At 42.8% G+C, this 21,618-nt stretch overlaps 1 protein-coding gene across 19 annotated transcripts in view; it reads left to right on the top strand.

The window, feature by feature from the left end:
* KANK1 (KN motif and ankyrin repeat domains 1) overlaps positions 1–21,618 on the top strand; it is a 117,328-nt gene that overhangs the window by 66,496 nt on the left and 29,214 nt on the right. For 16 of the 19 annotated variants that reach the window (XM_015280064.4, XM_025144645.3, XM_046905208.1 and 13 more), the window contains one exon: positions 2,394–2,510. The exons of 1 other annotated variant lie outside the window; for it this stretch is intronic. In XM_015280064.4, the coding sequence (XP_015135550.2) occupies positions 2,474–2,510 (37 nt within the window). In that variant the 5' untranslated portion in view covers positions 2,394–2,473. Of the gene's footprint in view, positions 1–1,601; positions 2,066–2,393; positions 2,511–15,240; positions 15,333–21,618 lie in introns of those variants that run through there. 2 more of the 19 variants (XM_025144647.3, XM_040655378.2) reach the window with 2 other exon arrangements.

A 21,618-nucleotide genomic window follows, 5' to 3' on the forward strand; every position in this document is an offset into this window, starting at 1 on the left:
ACTCTGAAACCAACAGAAGAGAGCTTATACTAGGTCAATTATGTCTCTAAGCCACAACAAAATGTAGACCTGCGGCCCTCTTTTGGCTTTCAGCAGTGCCTTATTAGTTTTGATAACTCTGACCCCGAGTGCATGTGCCTCTTACTGTCAGAAAATTCTCCTTGCGCACACCTGTGGTGATGGCTGCTGTTTTTTGAAGCAGGTAGTCAGCTCTGAAATTGCACATTTAAAAAAGCAACCCAAAACCAAAGCCAGCTCCCTCCAAAACAAAAACTCTGCATGTAGTGCTGAATGCTGTTTCCCTAAGAAGCAGTGAGGAGAGCAAGGCAACCTGACAGAGCCATGGTCCCATGGAGCTACCCCAAAGAACCTTGGACACAGGACCCTGCCAGGCTCTGACCAGGTGGATGTAAGCCTTGTGTCAGGCTTCCTTGCAGTCACCCTTGAGCATTCTGTGCTTTGAGTTTCATAGGAAGTGGTGGATCGGCATGATATAAGCTGCCTGATAAAGCTGGTTTGCTTTGCAGTGCTTCAGGCCTCATGCTGCACAGTAGAAGGATGTAGTGAAAGTAGGGAAGCCTGTTACTGTGCTGGTGAGTAACACAGAGAAGCAGAACAAATCCAGTGTGTGTGAGACCAGTTCAGCTCCATCTTCCCTTCAGTGTGCTGCTGGCAGTGTCTGGTGTCTAGCTACATGCAGCCTGTCCTGAGATAGGGTAAGGAAAAAATGATAGTTTTTCAGTAGGTGTTCATTGTGCCTCACTGAAAGGTGACTTTTTAACTTACAGCATCACTTTATATCCTTGTTGCAGTAGCAGAGACAGGAATAATGCTTTAGAATTCCTCTCTTTGGAAGGAAGTAGTTAATATTTTGCTAAAAGCTCACAGATTTCAAACTTTGATCCCAGCTGGAAGCACAGCCAGCTAGATACTTTACTGTATTATGTCTGCAACCTTGTGATGGGCCATTTTGCGTCATAGGCTGTGCTGGAGGCCTACTTTTGTTTTTATTTTATACTGTTCCAAGCCTTTTGCTGGTATGGTCTTTCTGACAGATTTGTGTCCCTGCCATTTTTTCAACAAGAGATCATTAATTTTAGAATATATAGCAGAGCTTGGGGAGGAGGACTTGCAATGGAGGTCCTTCTGCATTCTTGGGAAATTAATGTCAAGACTGTACTAAAAATGAAGTGATTTGTGCCTGTGTTCCCAGAAGGGGAAAGCTAAGCTATATTAGGTTTTGTGATGGAGTGTTATCACTTCTAAGAGGCAACTAGTTTCTGTCCGCCAGTGTATCTTTGACTCAGAATACACACTGTGTCCCCTAATTCTTTCCTGGATTTTTTTTTTTTCCTGGGCTAATCTTCTTAGCTTTTAAATACTTCCATGCATGTACTGTCAGAGCCAAATGAAATGTAATTGGAAAAATGTGACTGGAGCTGTCAGCATGAGTCAGACTGGGGTCGTAGAAGCACGGTGCTCTTCATACACCTAAGCTCCACCTTTCTGAGTCAACAAAATGCAATGCTGTTTGGATTGTTGAAAGCTTGAAGAGGAGCCAAGGAGGAGCCTTCTCAGCAGTATGCGCTGAGTTAAATTCTGTTGCTCTGAGGATGAAGGCAGCAGGCAAGCTGCCTTTGCAGTGGACAGAAGAAAAGCCTTTTGTTTGGCTTCTGTTGTGCAGCCACCCACCAGGGCCACAGTGATCCTCTCCTGCAGCCTGAGCTTCAGATGGGCTCCACTTCTTAAAGCAACCCGTGGCCAGAGCTTATGTGCCCCTGTTGGGTCTGCCATACAGGGGCTGAAAACAAAGCATCTAAATATCAATGGCAGTGGTGTCTCAGACCCAGTCTTGCTGTGTACTTCCCTGGCCAGGGGTCCATGCCAGCTCCCTGCGCCAGTGTTTCATGGGGCAGCTCTCGGCCAAGTGGTTGATCAGGTCATGGCTGTGCCTTTGGTGGGGATCTTCTGCCCTTACCTCTCTTGGGAGACATCTGAGCTCAGAAAGGGCCATCAGTCCCAACATTCGTCCAGCTGTGTTGGAATGGATGTGGGAGCAGAGCAGGTGAAGGCACTCTTCATCTAGTACCCTCTAACCCCAAAAACCACAGGGCAGTCTAGAACTTACTGGGTGCAAGCAAATTCTACACAAATTTGTGTAGAAACAAACAGCAAAAAAGCTGAAGGTAGACCTCCAAAAAAGTTATTTCAGCTAGTTCTCCTTGGGTGCTGTCAGCATGTGATAGCTGGGACTAATTAAGTGAAATTGAGTGACTGCTATGCTGAAGCTTGCACTGAAGATAAGACTTTAAGCACTCAAGAATGCCTACTGCTTAACATGCTTAACTTCTAAAACTGTTTGTTTTTAACTGCCTTTTTCTCATTTGTTTCAGGTTGCATGTCTGGTTGGACTTGATGCATGACATTTGCATGACGGCTAACAACCTGGCTCTGGATGTGTCACTGAGCAAACATGGCCTACCCAGCAAATACTAATGGCAGTGCTGCAGGTAACTCATCAGATGTTTTTCCTATTTTGTATCATTATGTTTTCTGGCTTGCCTTTTTTCTTACACTGTGAAAGCAGCAGAAAGGGGAAATGGATGGAGTCAAAACTAAACACTGAAAACTACTTTCCAGGTTGATCAGAGTCTGGCTGCCCCATCCCTTGTCCCCATCCTCCCAGTAATCTTTTAAATATTAAGTGTGAAAGCTGTATGTGAAATGGTAGGAGCTGGTACCTTGGTCTGCTGGTTCACAGCACGGTTCACTTTCACAGTCCTACACAGGCTTGCACCACTCTGAGAGGGCTGGGGCTTTTGCTGCAGGAAATCGTGTGGTTGTTATCCTATGCCTGAATTGCTTTGAGAGATTAACCAGCATAGAATATCCAGCCTTTCCTGATTGCCCATGTGGGTTTGGCTAATTTAAATTTACTTTACTGATTCTAAGCAAGCAACATCAAGAGGAAGTCTTCAGTTTTTTGTTATTTCAGGAGGCTGCTGAGATGTCTGTTTTGGTTTTGTGACACTCTGGAATAGATGGTTGGCATGTTCAAAGGTTGCTGGGAAGGCCTGGCAGGTCAGGAAAGGGCAGAGATTGCAGAATGAGTGATAAAAGCATGGCAGCCGTGTTCCTCTTGCAGTTGTGTCAATATTTTCCTGCTCTCCTGATTGCTGCACAAACATAGCTTTATCCTGCTAAAGCTCAAGCTTCCACTGGGGGATTATATGGAAAATTTCAGGTGCATGGCAGGAGCTTGTGGGTGCTCTTCTGAGACCTCTTGATGTAGGTATGGTGGGAAACAGATTTATCAAGACAGGCTTGGGTGGCTGGGATCTAGCTGAGTGTCCTGGAGAAGAACCTTAAGTACCTCTTTTATTATGTGCATCTACACAAATTTCAGCTTTTTTGTTGGTGAGGCTCATGTACTCACATTCTAATGATCCTCAATGGATCATGACATGCAGGTACTGAGAATTGGCTTATCTGGTGGATTTTAGCACCAACCTCATTAGCAGGTATGCTTTGTTATGGGAACAAATCCTAAATTGCTGGGTATGCTCACTCTAGAATTTTTTTAATTAGTGGAAGGGATTAAAGTGTCTCACAAGTAGAAAAGTGGAGATATGGAGTGTCGCTATCTGCAATTTATGCAAAACAAGAAGCCCGTTTTAAAGGCTAGTGGAATTTAAGTGAAAATGTTGAAGTCATCTATGTTCAGATTATTTAAAGCTAAATCTAGCAATACTATTAAATATTGAAAAAGGGTATTTTCTCCCTCCTCCCCCCTCTTCCATATTTGTATGCGAGTAGAAGTATATTTTCTAAGAAAGAAATTGTGTCTTCTGCAACTTTTTGTAATGTTTTTAGAGAGGCAGACTTCGAATCCTCTGCTGTGTGACTTAACTGTAGCTGTTTACTGCCTAAACTCTCTTATAATTTGCTTTTTTTTTTTCCCCAGTAGTATGCTTTTAACTTAAGTCATGCAGAACAATTCCCTCTGCTTAGATGGAAGGAAAAATTGTGCACGGGCTGTTACTGATTGGTTTGCAATTCCCCTATACACATCCCCCCCCTCAGCACAATGCTCTATCAGAAAAGTTTAGTAAGCAGGTATTTAAGAGTAAAAAAGCTAAATGCCTGTACAGGGGATGTGTTAACGCAAGATTTAGTTTTAGTTTCTGAACTGTTATGCAAACAGTGCTTCATGCAGGATAGGAGCTGTTTGTTCCCTTAATCGCAGAAAGACGCTATAATGAATTGCAAGTATTTAATTCAGAACTGAATTGGAGAACATTTTGCAGAGACTGTCAGGACTTGTTGGCTTTGCAAACCCTTGAGGCCAGCGTTCTGACATGCAGCTACGTACGCCTGTGTCTCCAAATCCTTAGCATTTCATAATGGACAGAGTATTGGGCTACAGGTAGACGTGATTCGTTATCCTGCTGAGCGCCTGGGAGAGAATGCCTTTGGATGAGCAGGAACTGATATGGGCGTTGCAGGTATTGAAGCAAGCTCCTTAATTGCACGGAGCACCAAGAGTGGAAAGACAAACTGCTGGTGTGGTGTCTTCTGCACCCGCGGAATCAATCAGCAACAAGGAAAAGAACGAGAAATACTCGTTATGGACTGCTAACCTGCATGTTACTTGAATTTTTTGGGCAAGTCTGACCACATGTTCAGCTGCGATTCAAGTATGAAGTGACTAAGGAGCAGTGGTTTGCTTTGGTTAACTCGAGAATGTGAGTACTTTCACTGTTTAGTGGTTATGCCTACATAACATTTTGGTGTTTTTTGTAAAATTAAACAAGTCTGAATGGACTACTGCTGTTGCAGATAAAATCTGTAGAGGAATGCTTGAATTTGGAACTCGTTTTCAGGAAAGGATTAAGCTGTTTTGCATTTGTATAGAGGACTTTTTAAAGGCTGTTTCTTGAAAGTGCATTTACTGTAAATATTTTCAGTTGAGTATGTGTGTGAGGTAAGGTACAAAACAAATAATGGCTTTCATGAAAGAATCAAACATAAATTTGACTGCCTCTTGCATATTTCAGTAAAGACATGTACTTTAAATATGGTTAAAAAAACAGAGGCTGTGATTTAGACTTCAGTGCTGCTTGTCAACAGTTTTGTTTACTGCTGAATTGCTAACTTAAAGTTCAATCACTCTTTTCCTGGTTTCTCTGGGAAAATTCTCACAAATGTGGGCTGTATTTCTGTGGGCTGCAAGCATATAGTCTCTGTGCATTTTGGAAACCGACTTAGAGGCTTAGTTCTGATGTTTGAAGTAAGCTCTGTCAGAGTTCTGCTGTGTGCCTGGAAAATTGCGGGCAGATGAATTGGCACTTGCAGAAAAAGCTTTATTTTAACAGTTAAGTGCTAACTGTTTTCTGCTATCCTCTTGCCTCAGTGGCATGCGAGCTGACTGCTCAGTGCAGGGCTAAGCAGCGCAGTAAGTCCAGAGCCTGTCACGCTCTCATCCAGGGAGCTGCAGCAAGAGCTGAGACATACTCTGTGTCTGTGCAGGGCTACTGGGGGACATATTTAAAAAAAAAAAAAAGAAAAAAGTGTTTGTTTTCCAAAATAGGATTAATGTCTTCATTAATTGCTAGGTGAAACTTCCAGTAATTGTTAGCTTCTGTGCTTGCTAGGACTGATGCATATATCACCTTATCTAATGAGACTCTGCAAACGTTTGTGTAAGTGATATCTGTAGAAGGGTTCTCAGGTCAGCTCCAAAAAGCACAGTGTGTACCTGTCTGAAACTTTTGCAGGCAGTTTAAAATCCATCCAGAACTATTTCCAGTTACTTTCACTGATGTCTGATTTGCTGAAACTTTGTTTTCAAAACACTTTCTGAAAGGCACAGAGCGGTGTGAAACTCCAGTGCAATTCCACTTGTTCTGTTGTAGAAAACAAGGAAGTGGCAGAAGAAACATAGGAAACTGATTTACAAAGATAAAAGTTTTTACACCATGTTTGTTTCTAACCGTAATAAAAACAACTGTTTTATTTCACTTCCCTGAGCACCTCATGCTCTGTCTCCAGAGCTTGCAAAATTGTTAAGTCACCTCTTTAACAATGACACACAAAAAAAGCTTTTTTTAGCAGAGGAAAAGCTTTTCTAGTTTTCCTCAGCAGGATGGGCTGCAGGGGTCAGTATAACAAGGCTGTTGCACAAACCTCTTTACTTTCCTGTAAAGCAGATGCATGCTGCTTTCTGGACGTGGTACCTGAGATTTCCCCCATCCTTTCTCTCTTCTCCCTTTTCTCTCAGCCTTCTTCCTCACCTTTTTTTAAAGATTTGTTTTCATGCCTTCCCATCTCACTTTCAACAGGAGAATACTTCTCGCACAGATTCATTTGAACCATATGTTTAACTTACATGCTTTACCTCCTTCAGACTCCTACACAGTTCCCAAAGCCAGTGGCATCACAGCAGTTCACCGTCATTGTCACTGTTCCCTTCACACTGGTAAAGAAAGCTATCCCTTTTTTTCCTCCTCTGCAGCAGCCAGTGTGCAGGCATTGAGTGCCTGTGGATGGGAGCTGCAGGGTGGGAGCGCAGGCTGCTGGGACCTGTCACCTCCATCAGATCTGGACTGTGGGGCATTTAGTGGTGGATATATAAACTGGGAGCGTTGGTCTCCATGCTGGAGCCTAGTGTCCTTCTGATTTTTTTATATGTGGACGGTTACTCTGCAGAACACACACCTGCTTACAGTAAATATTTTTATCATTCTCTGCACTGATTTGTACAAATTCCTACCTAACATTTGTAGGCACCCTTTCAGCTCCGGGCTTATTTGAGTGTCTCTTTCATGATTTGATTTTCCTAATGCAAATAATCTTTGGCAGTGTGTATGGAGTTTTGCATGGTTCCCAGCCTAATGATCTGAGGTGCAGTCGAAGAAGAAAGAGCTGTGCACCAGAACATTACCACTACTACCAATTTTAGCTGAATATCCACTATTTTTCATTGATCCTCACTCAATTAAAAAATTAATGGGGACGCATATGTGCTGAAGGTGTGCTTTAGCAGCTGGTAGGATACTTGTCATTGAGGGACGACTGAATTGCCACATAGCCTAGTGCTTTCTGGATGGGCAGATGAAATACAGTGCTGTCACTGATGTCCTGTTCCTGCCTCACCCAGGAGTGATTTGGTGAGTCACTATGGCGGTGCCCAGTATTTAAAAACAAGCAAGGGAGGGACCCTGAAATACTGAGGGTGAAGGGTGAGGGAGCCTACGGTGATTTCACATCAGCTTATATCACATCATAAAGAGTACCAAACTTCCTTCATTATGCTATTGTATGCCAGATCCGCCTTCAGGACAGATGGCTGGAGATGCAGCTCATGATCTCACAGCCACTGCCAACTTTCTAATTGGACTAATAATTGTTTATCCTGCAATTGCTAGTTGATACCTGTAATGCAAGGTTGCAGCTGTTGCCACAATAGAACAGTTGAAAACACAATGACTTGTATTTGTCCAACTGAGAGGCTTTCGTCAGACCCCAGAGGAGAAGGGATCGTGCACCTTCTTTTCCATGAACTTGTTGCCTTTGGGACTGATCTTGGAGTCTGCTGGATGGGAAATGGGCAGGAGAAAGTTTGAAAGGGAGCCATAAGGAGCTGAGGACATAATGGTCTTGCTGAAGTACTTCCAGGTAGGCCAGTGCTTAGAATAATCTGGGTGTGTTGGGAAGCAGACAGCCCAAGCACAAAGCCAAGTCAAATACTGATGCTCTGAAGAAAGACAAAATGCCACAAGAAAAAGAGCAAATTGATTAGGGCTGTCTTGTGTTATTTGCTGCAGCTTCCTAGAGGCTTCTGGCGTCTTATCTAGACAGAAGGCTGTTTTCATACCTGTCCGATGCAGGCTTGCTCATGGATGCTTGCACACTTTTCCTTGTCTAGGCTGCTGAGATGTCCCTGCATTGCAGCCAGTACAAGCCCTCCACACTCCCAGAGGCAGAAAAGGGTGCCGATATTTTATTCTATAGCCAATAATGCTCTAGGAACATAAAGAGACCCACTTTGCTTTTTATGGCACCCTGTAATTTCACTGAATTGGTGGTGATTCACAGTTGTCACCTGCTCTGTGTCCCTGCTGGAGCAGGGGGTTGGACTGGATGACCTGTGGAGGTCCCTTCCAGCCTCAGCCATTCTGCAATAAAAGCCCTTATCTGATGGCTGTGTGGTGAGTGCTGTGTATACAGAGGAGCAGCCTGTGGGGCTTGGGTGAGGGGCAGGCACCAGTACTGGGGCAGGCATGGGTCACAAGAAAAGCTATAGCTTTCCTAGCGATGAGAAGTTCTCTCTGCATCTTATTCCTTCCTTTCATACACAACTCAGCATATCTTCCTGTGGTCATTAAACCTAAAAGAATACACTTTTGTCTTCGAAACAGTTCTGCAGTATTCCTCCCCACTATCCCAGATTCTGCTGTAGAAAGTACCTTGGGAAAAATTTGTATGAAACTGAGTGCCTGGTGTCCCTGTGTGAAGGGAGGTGATTCTGTAGTTCTGTAGTTTTAAAAAGTATATAGTCCTCCAGGGAAATTGTTTGGATGGAATAACTTGATTAAAGCTGGTTGTCTTCTATCTGTGAATGATGAATGCTTGCGGAAGGGTGACCCAGTAGCAGGCACTCCTTGCTGAGTAGGCACCATCTCACCATTTTGGATTACAGTCTCAGATGTATGATCTGATTTTTGGGTGGTCCTGTGTGGAGCCAGGAGTTGGACTTGATGATCATCCTTTTGTGGGTCCCTTCCAACTTGGGATAATCTATGAGTCTGTGTGCCTTGCTGGGCTAATGCTGGAGCAGGGGTCCTTCTGCAGCAGCCACCTTACTCCTCCTCCTTTCTGTGCCATTTGTAAGGCTTTGGACTAGAGATGACAGAAAGGCAGTGCTTCCCGTATCATATTTTCACAGCAGCTCTAGGAGCTGAGAGGCTGCCCACGTTGGCACAGATGCACTATCTCCATTTCCTTCCTCTGGAAACATGACTCCCCTTGGTGGCAGAGCACAGGTTCCTGCCAGGGTGTCCCCAGGTGACCAGCTCTGACCTGCCACACTGAAGCTTGCTTCTGACTATCCTCCCTTTTATTTCTTCCATTCTTTCTAATTTCATCCAGAAATCACGCTTGCCGTGTTAACTGAATCTGATGGCTGACTTCCCCTATCTGATGCACTTTGCAACTTGCAGTGGATGGGGTACAGCAGATCAACCATGTACAAAGATGGCTTCCCCCCTCCCATGTTGCTTTCTTTTCTAAGACTCTTCATAACGTACTAAGTTAGTTTCTTGAGTGGTTTTATTTATTTACTTATTTTTAATCTGACTCTTTACACAGACTTTAAAAAAAATTAAGCATGAAGGTATGCAGAGGTGGCTGAGATTCCACTGTCCTCTTTCACTCTTTCAGTCCATCTGTACACACTTGCATCCTTCCCTACTTTCTGCAGAAATTGTAATGTCTCCCTTACCCCCTCCCCAGCCCTTCCCTTTTCTTGCTTGATTTCTCCTCTCTAGTTACCTCTCACTGTAATACGTGTTTTATGTAATTAAGCCTTCTGCTTTTTAATGTATATGTTCCTAGATATATTTTCTGCATGACAATATTTTGCTTTCCTTCAGCATTACAAGTCCTGCCTGTGATATTCCTGTGTTGCCCTTCAGTACTTGTTTGAAAGTAGGAGTGGGGAGGGAGGGTGTGGAAACAGCTACTAATAGCTTGGTTTGAAGGTTTGGTCAGATTACAGAGAGGATCAAATTAACTGATAATTGGGAACAGATTGTTCTCCTTGCAAACCAGACATTGATGGTCTGGAGTACTTATTTATTGCTGAGGGGCATGTTTGTTGATGTACTCCTAGTCCAGTCCCTTTCCTACCTTCTTTTCAAAAAAAAAAAAAACAATTCCTCTGCTTGGAGCACCACTGTGTGGATTGCAGAAGATCTAATAATAAAAACAAAGTGCACTTGTGCAACTTGCCTGCTGTTACTGGAGTTTCAGATCTAATCCTAGCAAAGAGGTCGAGTTTTAAGGTCTTGCTTATGCTGCCTGACAAATTTAAACTGTGAACTTCTTTTTTTTTTTTTTTCCCTCCCAAAGGAAGAAATAGAGTACAAGTAAATATAATAAAATGCATGATTGTGGTTAGAAAAGTAGGCTGGTATTGTATGTGATAAAAACACAAAGATGAGATCAGAGCAGTCATGTTTTAAGGGATTATGAGGATCAACAGTGTTTTTTAACTTCAGGCAGTCCTGGCCTAAGCCTTTTCTTCCTTTCTCCCTCCAGAACTGTGATTCTTAAATTTAGATGGGCTTGTTTTTCTGTATCTGAAGTTTAAAGACCGGGAAAAAAAACATAATTTAGCATTATTCTCTTCTGTATTTCTTTCTGTTTTTCTTTATGGACACAGATGGATGTTAGTTTTTAAGCCTTCCAGTATATCTATGTGCTCATGAGCATATGCATTCACTGTGTTGCCCTTTACACTTTCACCATTCTCTTGCTACTGTCAGCTACAGTTCTTTTCCTTTCCTCTGCTCTCAGACAGCATGTCTGCCATTTTTCTTTTTTGCTCCCTGACCTCCTCCAACTCCACAGGTATGGTCTGCCTTTAATACTCAGCCTTCACTCTCAACCTGGCTTGACTGCTGTGCATGGTTGACAGTTCTTGAAGCAAGTTGCTCTCACTTTGCAAAGGAGTTGTAAGGATGCCATGATTCTGGCAGCCAAGTGCATGGCTTGGCCATAGCACCTCAGCCCATGCCTTTGTAGGACAAGACACCAGGTACAATGGAGATCTCAGTGGTAGCTTCCAGAAGTATGGGAGATAATTCATCACTTTAAGTGATACGTTAATAAGGAACATGTATAGACTTTTCCATGGGTCCTGATTAGTGGGGTAGCATGTGCCTTTTCCCTAGGTTGTGTGGCTGTTTTCCTTGCCTCAACCTTTTGTATCATCTCAATGTTTTTGAGGGTAGAAGTGCAGTGTGTCTGGATTAGCAGTTACTGTAAATCCATGGTGTTTGATTGCAGAGCATTGCTCCAAGAGGAAAGCAAAAAGATGTTTTAAAACAGAGGCTGGATTGTCTCCCTGGCAAAGCTGTCAGTTCCTTCCTCTACATTCTGCCTTCGCTAGCTGAGGAAGTGGGGGTGACCCTGAAGGATCTGGTCACCTCCCACCCTGTCTGGATTGGCCACCTGATCCCAAATTACAGTTCGCTGGTTTCACAGTGCACCTGGAGACAACAGCTAGGCATCCGAGTTCCCAACAGACAGTAGTTCAGTTTACATATTTGTATGTCCAAGGCCCAAGAAGCCTGTATGCATACACATATGCATATTTGAGATTCGAGAATGTTTATTTCTTTACACCCATTTTTTCTTGTGTTCATGTTCATTGTGTCTTCCACCTTCATTTCTGCAAAACAAGAAAGCAAATCTGATGTGTAAAAAGCCCTTGCTTAGTCCCAGTACCTGAATAAGATAAAGCAACTATATCTGATCACATCTGTGCAAAAGAGGAAAAAAAGGATTTAAAGTGGTGTGAAGACCTGAATGGCTTACTCATTGCTACAATAAGACTACTTTCTTGTAAGCTTTTCCAGTCGTATTAGGACATGAGCAGAGGTCACCGGATGTGATGTGGGACCTGTGAAAAATGAAGTTGCTGACACTGTGTGAAATTAAACCACCTGGACAGTTAATGATTATATAAGGCAAACTTTTCAGTTGCATCTTCTCTCTGAGTAGATGTTAACTAGTAGTGAGGAATCTACCTGTAGCTTGAAAAGTCTTTCTTAGAGGTTTTGAGTGTTAAGTAGCAATTGGGTCAGATTAATCTACAGCTTTATCTCCATTTATCTGCAGACTGACATTTTCAGTGTAGTTACCAAATACCTCCCAGCTATCCTGAAAAAGCACATTTGACACTGACCCATCCTGGATAGCCAGCACTCCCCCTGGCCAACTCCAGAAGTCTCCAGGTTGCAGATTTCTGGAAACAGATGAACAATGTTGCTGTATGGTCTGCTATATTCTTATGCCTTTCCAGTGGTACCTGCTTGGAAAGAGAGGCTGGGTAGGACAGATCAGTCTTGAGTCTGAACTCTGTCCATAGCCAATTGACTTTGAAAAACAAACAATCAAACAAAACAGCAAAAACACCAGAAGGAACCCTAAATCCTGCCCTAAGACATCTGTGTTTTTGGGGTATGAGCATAAACCTGGCAGTATGGGTCCAGGCTAAGCTCTGCATACACTCCCCTGTCTCAGACTCATCACTGTGTTGGGTTGGATTACTTCACTCCTTCCACACAGCTACTTCAGTGCTAAAGATATGGTTTCTTGGTGGCAAGTGTTTAAAGGACTCTCTTCCTTCCAAAGCCTTAATCTTTCTTGGATCCACTCTGCCCTCTCTGCCTTTTTTTTTTTTTTCTTCTTCCCCAAAAGAGGTGTTAAATAACTTTGTTTTTAGATAAGAACTTCTATCGTCTGAATGGCTGCCTGTGCACCAAATCTTACATTTGTTCTGCTACAGACCATGTCAGGTCTTTTTGGTCACTGGGGAGCTGCGCTCTGACCTCAGTTTTGTTTCCACTGTAAACAGTAGCTGAGTGAGTTTATTTGGCACCATAATGGTCTTAAAGGCCAGGAAAATAAATACATGCATGCCCTTTGCCTTTAGGCTTTGCCAGGGCTGACCCCAGACGTGTGCTTCCATTTTGACTTGCTGGACAAGGGATGAAGTGCAGATACAAACTTTGGGTTTTTGCTTGCATTTTGACAGGTGTCTCTCAGCCTGAGCTTTGAGGAGAGTCCTCTGGCTTTGTATGACTCCATGCAGGGCTTGGCAGATGTCAAGTCCTTGAAACCACAGAGTAACAGCAAACAGATGAGCAAATGGAGACAGCTGCTAAAATGTGTTCCTCCCTAAGCAGGATTTCTATTTTGTTTTTATAAAAATGAAATCATAAAACGTTAGAGGATCTTTTTGCCTTCTGCCTCGTTTGAGCAAAACCCCCAATTCTTGAAAAAAGGCACATTGGCTATGCCTTCTATTCTGTTCTATTTGTCCTGTGTGTCACATTTCTTTCACAGCAGAAAACACTAGATTGGTACTGTCGTGTTCTCCCACTCCCATTGTGAAGGAGCCTGCTCATCAGACCTGTAGCATGAGGTCTGCTGTACATGGCTTCTCCTCACGGTACTCCCTGTAGTGGTGAGGGGCTTTTGTTTCACTAAAGCATAGGTCTAGTTTCAGCTGCCCTAGTGTTTTCCTTTTTTCTAGGAGAAACTTCAAAGTGTGATTGGAAAGTGTTCCTAAGGAGTTGTTTATGGAGAATGGCTTTTTCTGTGCATAGGGTAGTTGGAGCATCAATCAAATCAAACCAGGTTCACTTAAAATTCAGCTGTAATCTAGAGACCCTCTTTGGATTGTTTTGGGGAGCTGTTGTGTTACAGTGCATGCATGAATGACACTAAAATGGAAAATTGTCTACAGATAGATTCAGAGGGCAGGGCCCAGTCCTTGTGTGACCCTATTTGGAGTACTGTGTTCAGCTCCGGGGCCTACAGCATAAGAACATGGAGTTGTTGAAGTGGATCCAGAGAGTGCCATGAAGATGATCAGAGAGCTGGAGCACCTTTCTTGTGAAGGCAGGCTGAGAGAGCTGGGCTTGTTCAGTCTGAAGAGAAAGAGCTCCAAGGAGACCCCATTGCGGCCCTCCAAGCGCTCCAAGGGGCCTACAGGAAAGGTGGAGAAGGTCTCTTCCAGAGAGTGTAATGACAGGACAGGGGGAATGGTTTTAAACTGAAAGAGGGGAGATTTAAATTAGATATCAGGGGGAACACATTGCCCAGAGGAGCTGTGGTGCCCCATCCCTGGAGGCACTCAAGGTGGGGTTGGATGGGCCCTGGGCAGCCTGGGCTGGTAGGGGGCAGCCCTGCCCAGGACTGGGGTTTGGAACTGGAATGTTAAAGTCCCTTCCAATCCAAGCAAAAGCTAATGCCTTGTAGTATTAAATATTATTTTGCTTCCTATTAAATACCACTGAAGCCACAAGACATGTTTGAAAAACATTTTATTGGAGGTCTGTGCCATTTTAGCTGAAGGCATTGTTGGAAGACTTGGACCTCTCCTGTCACTTCAGTGCAAGATTCCACTTCTGTCTTCAACAAAGCTCTTTCAGCATGTAGTGATATTGGAAATTATTTCAACAATCCATGTCATTATTTTATTTCTAATTTTTTGTTTTGTTTTGTTTTTCGGAATCTGAATGGAAAGCACAGTATGATTATTTTCCTTTAGTCCTATGAAGTCTTAGGACTGTTGTTTAGTTAGCCTCTCCCAATGCCTGTTCACTTCTGGAGTCCTTGCTTGGCTTTACAGCAGTAACCATTATTGTAAGAAGAGGTGAAGAGAGATTCAGCCTTCTTTATGTTGCTGAGAAGTTATTTATTTATTTATTGTATCTGGAATTCCAATTATCTTTCCTTAAGTTATTCATTTTGTTCTGTGGAAGCGAGAACATTGCATACGGAAAACTCAAATGCATCATTTCACACATGCTTGTGATAATACTTTGAATTTTGTTTCAGAGAAGAAAATATATAACTTTACATTATCGACTTTTTATTTTTATCCCTCAAATTATAAGTTGCATTTGAGAAGAGTAAACAAGAAGGGATTGCATGTGACACAGACAGATTTGCAGGCAGTACTAGTTACAACAGAGGTAATTGTTCTACCCAAATTATATCAATGAACCTTTCTGTGCTCCCTGTGCACACGTGGGAGTGAGAGACAAGGGGGGGTAGAGGCGAAGGGCTTGGGGAGGGAAGAGTGGTTAGGAGAAAATTCACCTGAACTTATAATTCCCCCTTGGGGATTAAATCTGTCTTCCATCAGAGGACATTTTTTTTTTTTTTTTAGCATGCAGTTTGGTGCAGCCCTGTTTGTGCATCTGTCCATTTCATGCATTTAACCCTTTGGGAACAGCCTGAGGCACCAAGCGCCATCTGAAATGACGTGAAGGAAAACACTGGTGCTAAGCTGCACTGGCAGGCAGGCTGGCAGGCGGGCTAGGATTTTGTCAGGAAATTCCAAATGAGTATAAATAAATTCTCTGTAGCAACCTCTGGGCTCCTTGCCTGCTGATGTGTCAGGAGTATGCATTCCCTTTAAGGCAAAGGAAAGTGTGCTTCAGACTTAATTTCCTGAAAAACTAAACACTGCAGCATTCAACAATTGCTTCTCAGCGGATCGGTAAAGGAGACCCTAGCACAGAGCAGGAGAGGTGAGATGCGAGAGCCTGACTGCTGGCACTGTGTAAATCTGTGAAAAGGGGTGGGAGTGCACCTATTTGGGTAACACAGCTGAAAATCTGCCCTGGCTGCTGATTTCCTATGTTCAGTAATGCATGTCTTCCATGTTGGGTGCTTTTTCTTTTCTAACAGCACTTGGTTTTCTCGGTTCTCTCCCAGATGCATGCTTCTAGGCTGTCACCTGAAGGGACTGTGTGCCTACAGTTTACTGCACCTCTGGCAACCCTTCGGTTTTGTTATTATGTACTAAGGAGTTTGTTTTCCTTAACAGACGCCAATTTTCTAGTCGGGAGATGTGCATTCTGTGCATTTAAGTGAATGGAGTCTTAGTCTGTTTACACAAAGCCACCTTTCTAGTAGAAGAATGGTAACTGTTACCCTTCAAGTTGCTCAATTTCAGTGCTGTTCATAGGCTTTCAACTATAAGCCACTGCTTTTAGCTATTAAAAGTGCACATAAGAATTATTTCTAAACTGACACTTTCCTTATTTTCTCCGATTACTGCTTTTTTAACTTTTTGAACAAAGCTAGTTTATCAGTCTGTAGTATTTCAGGTGCAGAGAAAACTCTTAGTGTCTTTGGAAAACACAGATCACACAGGTTTTTGAGGTTTGGAAGGCAATACGTGTTATATTTCACACGATTAATCAGTATGAGATTAATATCAAAGGGGATAGGAGGGAACAATTCCCGGTATTTGAAATATCATACTGATTATGCAGCATAAAGCATTTCCTTATGGAGGATAAGCATGCAACAAAATAAAGTCCTTCCAGGACTCATAAATACAAATATTTATAAAATTATTCTTGCAGAAGACAGTTCTTCCATTTTTTCCCTATTTTTTGCACTGCAAGACCAAAGTGAAACTGTAAATCAGTTTTAATATGCTGTGGGAGGTTTATACCTGAGGAATATGGTTCTTTAAGGATGGTTACTCCTGTTACAATAACTACACCTCTCTTCTCTGCTTCTCATCTCTTCAGAAATTTACAGACATAGATTTATAATACAATAACCTTTCTAAATTGGCAAATCAGTTCTTACAGGCCAGAAAGCACATGCAGCCTTCTTGAACTTGAGGCAGGTTGTGCTGAAACATTTTCAGGCACAAGCTTGGCTTGTACCCATGACTCCTCTGGGGGTTGTGGAGGTGGTTTGGATGAGAGGAGAAGGAAGAGAAAAATTTGAAGATTTGCCCCCTTTTGCTTTGCAAACACTCCATGGGGATTTTGTGAAGCACACGTACTGAGTGTATGGATGTCTTGGTCTTTGACATCCTTTTTTCCACAGTAATTTTACTGGTGACGATGAATTGACAGGTATGTCACACTGTCAGGGGACATACGGGTTTCTCTTCTGCAGCAGAGGACAGCAAGCTGCCATACCTCATGTTTAGCAGTAGCATCAGCTCACCCAGTTGGCCTGGATCTGTTGGGATGTGCTGTCAGCAAGGAGGGCTATGCTGGGCTGACACCCGGTGCTTTCCCACTGTGGTGCGCAGAGCACACTGCAAAGCTGTCTCTGAGGCTATAGGTTGGTATTTACTGCTTGCTATAATTTATGTAATTTTGCTGGGCCTAAGTTAATCTGATTTGGAAAGCACCTTTAAATTGAACGCTCTTCATTCACAATTCTGTGATTTGTCACGGATGTGTATCTGTGTGCATAGTAGAGAATAAAAGAAATGCTTCAGGGAATGAAAGGCAGTTCTTAAATAGACAAATAGTGCAAGATGCAGAAATAAGTGCACATAAAGTCAGGTGCTTGGCAAGCATAAATTCATCTGCTTTGAACTTGCCTTGTTGATATCTGGTTTTCAAAAGCCAGTAAAAGGGACTGAGATATGCACCCAGCTTCAAGCCAAGAAGGAAAGCACATCTGCTGGCTCACATCCACATCAGTCTGCAGCCACAGACTGATCTGTGCGCTCTACCTACTGTTTTTATGGCAGCACTCCTGAGCAACCTCCACCATGGTTTCTGCTCAAGCTTCTCCTTACTGCTGGTGGGGCAGGCTGGAATAAGCTAGCAGCTTTATCCCTTGCCAGCCTTAGTTTGATTTCCCCTGGGATCTATGAGTCAGAAACTGGGATGGGAGCAAAACAGGCTAGACTGTTAGTTTTGAGTTTTTGTGGTGAGCAGCCCTGGGGTGGTAAACACACAAGCTGTCCCATCACAGAGCGTCCAAAACTAGAGCTATTCCCAGAAAGCGGCAGCAGTTGAAAAGGAGACTTTATATTTTAGACCTCAAGTAAGGGAGTTGTCAAGCAAATAAAGGTTTTGTGAATTCTGATAAGGGGACATCTTACAGTCGCTCCGTAATTTTTTTCAGAAATGGGTTTCCCACACACAAAGTCAGGCTTTTATTCGTGGTTAATTAATTTGCATGATTTATATAATGTGTTTTTATTTCAATTAAGCTGTTTGAGCTGCAAGTTTTCAGTTCAGGAGTTCTTGAAGTAAAAGAATTGGATATTAAAAATACTGGAGAGGGTGGAGGAAAATGTTTTTTGAAAGGTCTTTTCTGTTGATGGCTTGCAGAAATAATTGTTGGTTATGGTTACACACTGTTCCCCTTAAAACTCTGTAGGTAACTTTTATCATGGGAAAGCCTATAACCATCTATTAAGAAAAAAAATTATGTGACCTTGAAAGGCTGTCCTAATACCAAGAGACCTTTGCATAGCAGGCTGGTGAGCATTGCGAGTGCTTTTTATGTCACACCAAAACATCCTGTTTTTCATAGCCACGAACAGTCTGTAAGTAGATAGCAAGAGGAGAAAAGTAAGAAAAGTCAAAACTGTTTCTGTGAGACTGTGGTTTAGAAGTTGAACCTTGAGGAGCCTGTGGCAATGGGACATTCAGGCTACTGCATCCATCTGATTTCCAGTACAAAGGTGAAGTCTGGCTCATTGTTTTTGGTATCATGCTAAGCAATCAAAATTTTTCTTCTGTTTTTATTATAATGGTAAGTTTGGTGTAATTCTAAGCAACTAGGATTGTACATCTTCAGAGTACCTTCACTGCCTGAGGGAGACTTTTCCCACTGGGTTTATCCAAAGCCCAGGCAAGTCAGTGGGAAGACATGGATGCTTTTGCATTGTGGCTATGATTTGAGCTTACTCCTGTGTTAGTATAATGGTCCCAGTTCTTCTAGAAAAAGTGAAGTATTAAGACAGCAGATTTCTCAGTTGCCTTCTGCTTTCACTGACCTTTGGTGACTGTGACTTTGTAGCCCAGTCTTTGCCTTCACAGTGCAAACAAATAGCAGTCATCTGAACCATTTTTCTTAAACACTGCTGCTGTTTACGTTCACGTTAGTGACCCACAAACTGAAAACTGTCCAAAAACCTGATATTTTACAATCCTTCTGCTCCTCATTTTTCTTTGAAATTCTTTGAGAAGATGCAAATCTGTGTAGTTATAGTTAAAAGAAGCCTGACCATATTAGTATGTTGCAAGACTAATAAATATTCTCCACGTTCTTTTTTCAATTTAAGTTTTATTGAAAGACCAACACCTGAAAAGTAACATGAAAGAATGCTGGCTAATTCTGCAATTTCTTTTTAAACAAATACTCAGCTTCACATGTGTTGGTTCTTTTCAGAAGACTGAGACTTATTGCCATTTGCTGAAGACCAGAGGAAAAAAAAGAACAAAGTAGTATGATTGGGGAGAGTAGAAGGGGAAAATGGTTAATTTATTTTCTATTGCAGTAAAGCATCAAAAAGATCATATTTGTCTCTTCTTCTCCTTCTCTGGATGATTTTCAGTACTTAAGCTCAGCAGCAGAAAGACATGGAATCTATTCTGTTTATACCAGCTATTGCTTCTGCCTTTTTTCTCTGCAGCATTCTTTATGAATTGTCTTACGCCATAACTCTGGGAAGGAGACTCTGTTATTCATAATGCTTTTTCAGTGGAAGAGACTTTTTTAATAGCAGTCAGATCCAAGATAAAAATGCCTTAGAGCAGATATCATAACCAGATGGGGAGAAAAGGCTTTAGATGTGAAGTCTGTATTTTTTAAGGCACCTTAGCTTTTCTGCTTCAGAGATACTTTTTCAGTTACTTCTCTTTGCTCTTTCCAGACCCTCCAAGGTGGCCTTACAGTACAGCTTCCCTGGCTTACAGAGCCAAAGCTCTGGTCTGCTCATATTTTCTCTACTTTGCTCTTTTCTCTCCCCAAAAGTCTTTTAGCACATCAACTAAATGTCCTGTTTTTTTCCAGTTCTCCCGGTCTGGGAGCAGGCATGATTAGTGTGGACTTGGGTAGAGCTGACTCAATATTTGAATATACTGATGTTCTTGTGTAGTGCACTGGATAGGATATAATTTTATGGAAGATGGCAAGACTGGAATGTTTGGACAGAGCCAGTCCTAGCAGTGCAGGAGACGAGAACAGAAGAGTGCATTTTTTCAACACTGTTTGTGTCTTGTCCATGATTATCACAGAAGCTTTGCATACTTCAAAAGAAACACATTAATAATGACAGTAACACAATGAGGGTTCCGTACTGCACAGAGTATCTTCACAGCTACTCACCTGAAAGAGTAATGTCTCTGTGTCTCATTGCACGTGAAAGAAGTCAATTGTCAGAAGAAATTGTCTACACTGTCAGAAGAAAATGTCGTTTTCACACTGTTTGTGTGTCTTCACATCCTTCTACAGCCTAACATAATCATGTGATTAAAATAAGCCTGAGATACTGTAGAGACTGGGGAAATCCTGGTTTCAGCAGTGCCCCTGATCAGCTAGCCAAGGATGAGACGGGAAGCCTGAGAAGAGAATTTGTCCTGTCATGGCATTGCACCTATACTTCTGTATGTTGGAGTGAATGGAGTAGGAACCTTGCTCACTTGGAATTCTCTCTGCGTGAACATTTGCCATTCTGGCAGAAGACCACATATAGGTAGAACTTATTCTGAGACTCCCCTGAGGTACTGCTTGTGCAGCACTTGGTACTCATCTTCCAAGGCTAGAGGGTAAAGGCATCCATGGTTCATCCAGTGGCTGAAAGGAACAAGGTCTGTACTCTTATCAGGTGTTTATCCATTTCCTTTTTGTGAGAACATTTTTCCTTTGGAACTAACAAAGCCATTTTTAATTGCCTGAAAACAGCCATCCATTTTTCTTTGTTACAGGCTTAGCAGGCACACCCATTCTAGCCCTTTCTCTGAGACAGCAAAACGCACAAAGGCTTGGCGCAGGTCCTGTGTGCCACATCACAGCGTGCTGTTGTTGTTAGGTTGCATTCATGATTCTCATTTGTCTTAACATATCAAGAAATGTCTCCAAAGATCCACTTATAATGCTGGGATTGTGTTCATGGAGTGTTGATAGTGTTGTTTTAAGGAGAAGTCATATGCAGAGTCAGTTCCACACGCAGCCTTGAGCTTATGGAGTGCCAGATACGCACAGCACGCACTGACAGGATAAGCTGAGGACCACATGAATTTGGTCCTCATGGATGGCACATAAGCCAGCAATGTGCTCATGCAGCCAAGAAAGCCAGCTGTACCCTGGGCTGCATCAGAAGAAGCATGGCCATCAGGGCGAGGGAGGTGATCCTGCCCCTCTACTCTGCACTGATGAGGCCTCACCTGGAGTACTGCATCCAGATGTGGAGTCCGCAGTACAGGAGGGATGTGGACCTGTTGGAGCATGTCCAGATGAGGGCCACAAAAATGATCCAAGAGATGGAGCACCTCTCCTACAAGGACAGGGGCTGTTTAGTTTGGAGAAGAGGAGGCTCCAGAGAAACTTGATAGCGGCCTTTCATTATCTAAAGGGGAGCTGTAAGAAGGAAAGGGATGGATTCTTTAGTGGAGTCTCTTGTGATAAGAAGGGGAAATGGTTTCAAACTAAAAGAGAGAAGATTTAAGTTGGATATAAGGAAAAAGTTTTTTACAACAGGAGCAGTGAGGCAGTGGAACAGGTTGCTCAGAGACGTGGTAGATGCCCCATCCCTGGAGACGCTCGAGGTCAGGCTGTATGGGACTTTAAGCAACCTGATCTAGCTGGATGTGTCTGTGTTCATTGCAGGGGAGCTGGACCAGATGGCCTTTAAAGGGCCCTTCCAACTCAAACAATTCTGTGATTTATTTCACTGTGAAGGTACTTAACTGCCTGCATGTGTTGTGGAGACATTTAACGAGGGGTTCAGAGTAGCTGTGTTTTTTTAGTTATTTATTATTGATGTTTTTCTGCTTAGCGATCTCAGTACTGGTTCATGAAGGAGAAAAAATTGTCTGT

This window comes from Gallus gallus, chromosome Z (genome assembly GCF_016699485.2).
Source record: "Gallus gallus isolate bGalGal1 chromosome Z, bGalGal1.mat.broiler.GRCg7b, whole genome shotgun sequence".
In the NCBI taxonomy this organism is placed as follows: Eukaryota; Metazoa; Chordata; class Aves; order Galliformes; family Phasianidae; genus Gallus; species Gallus gallus.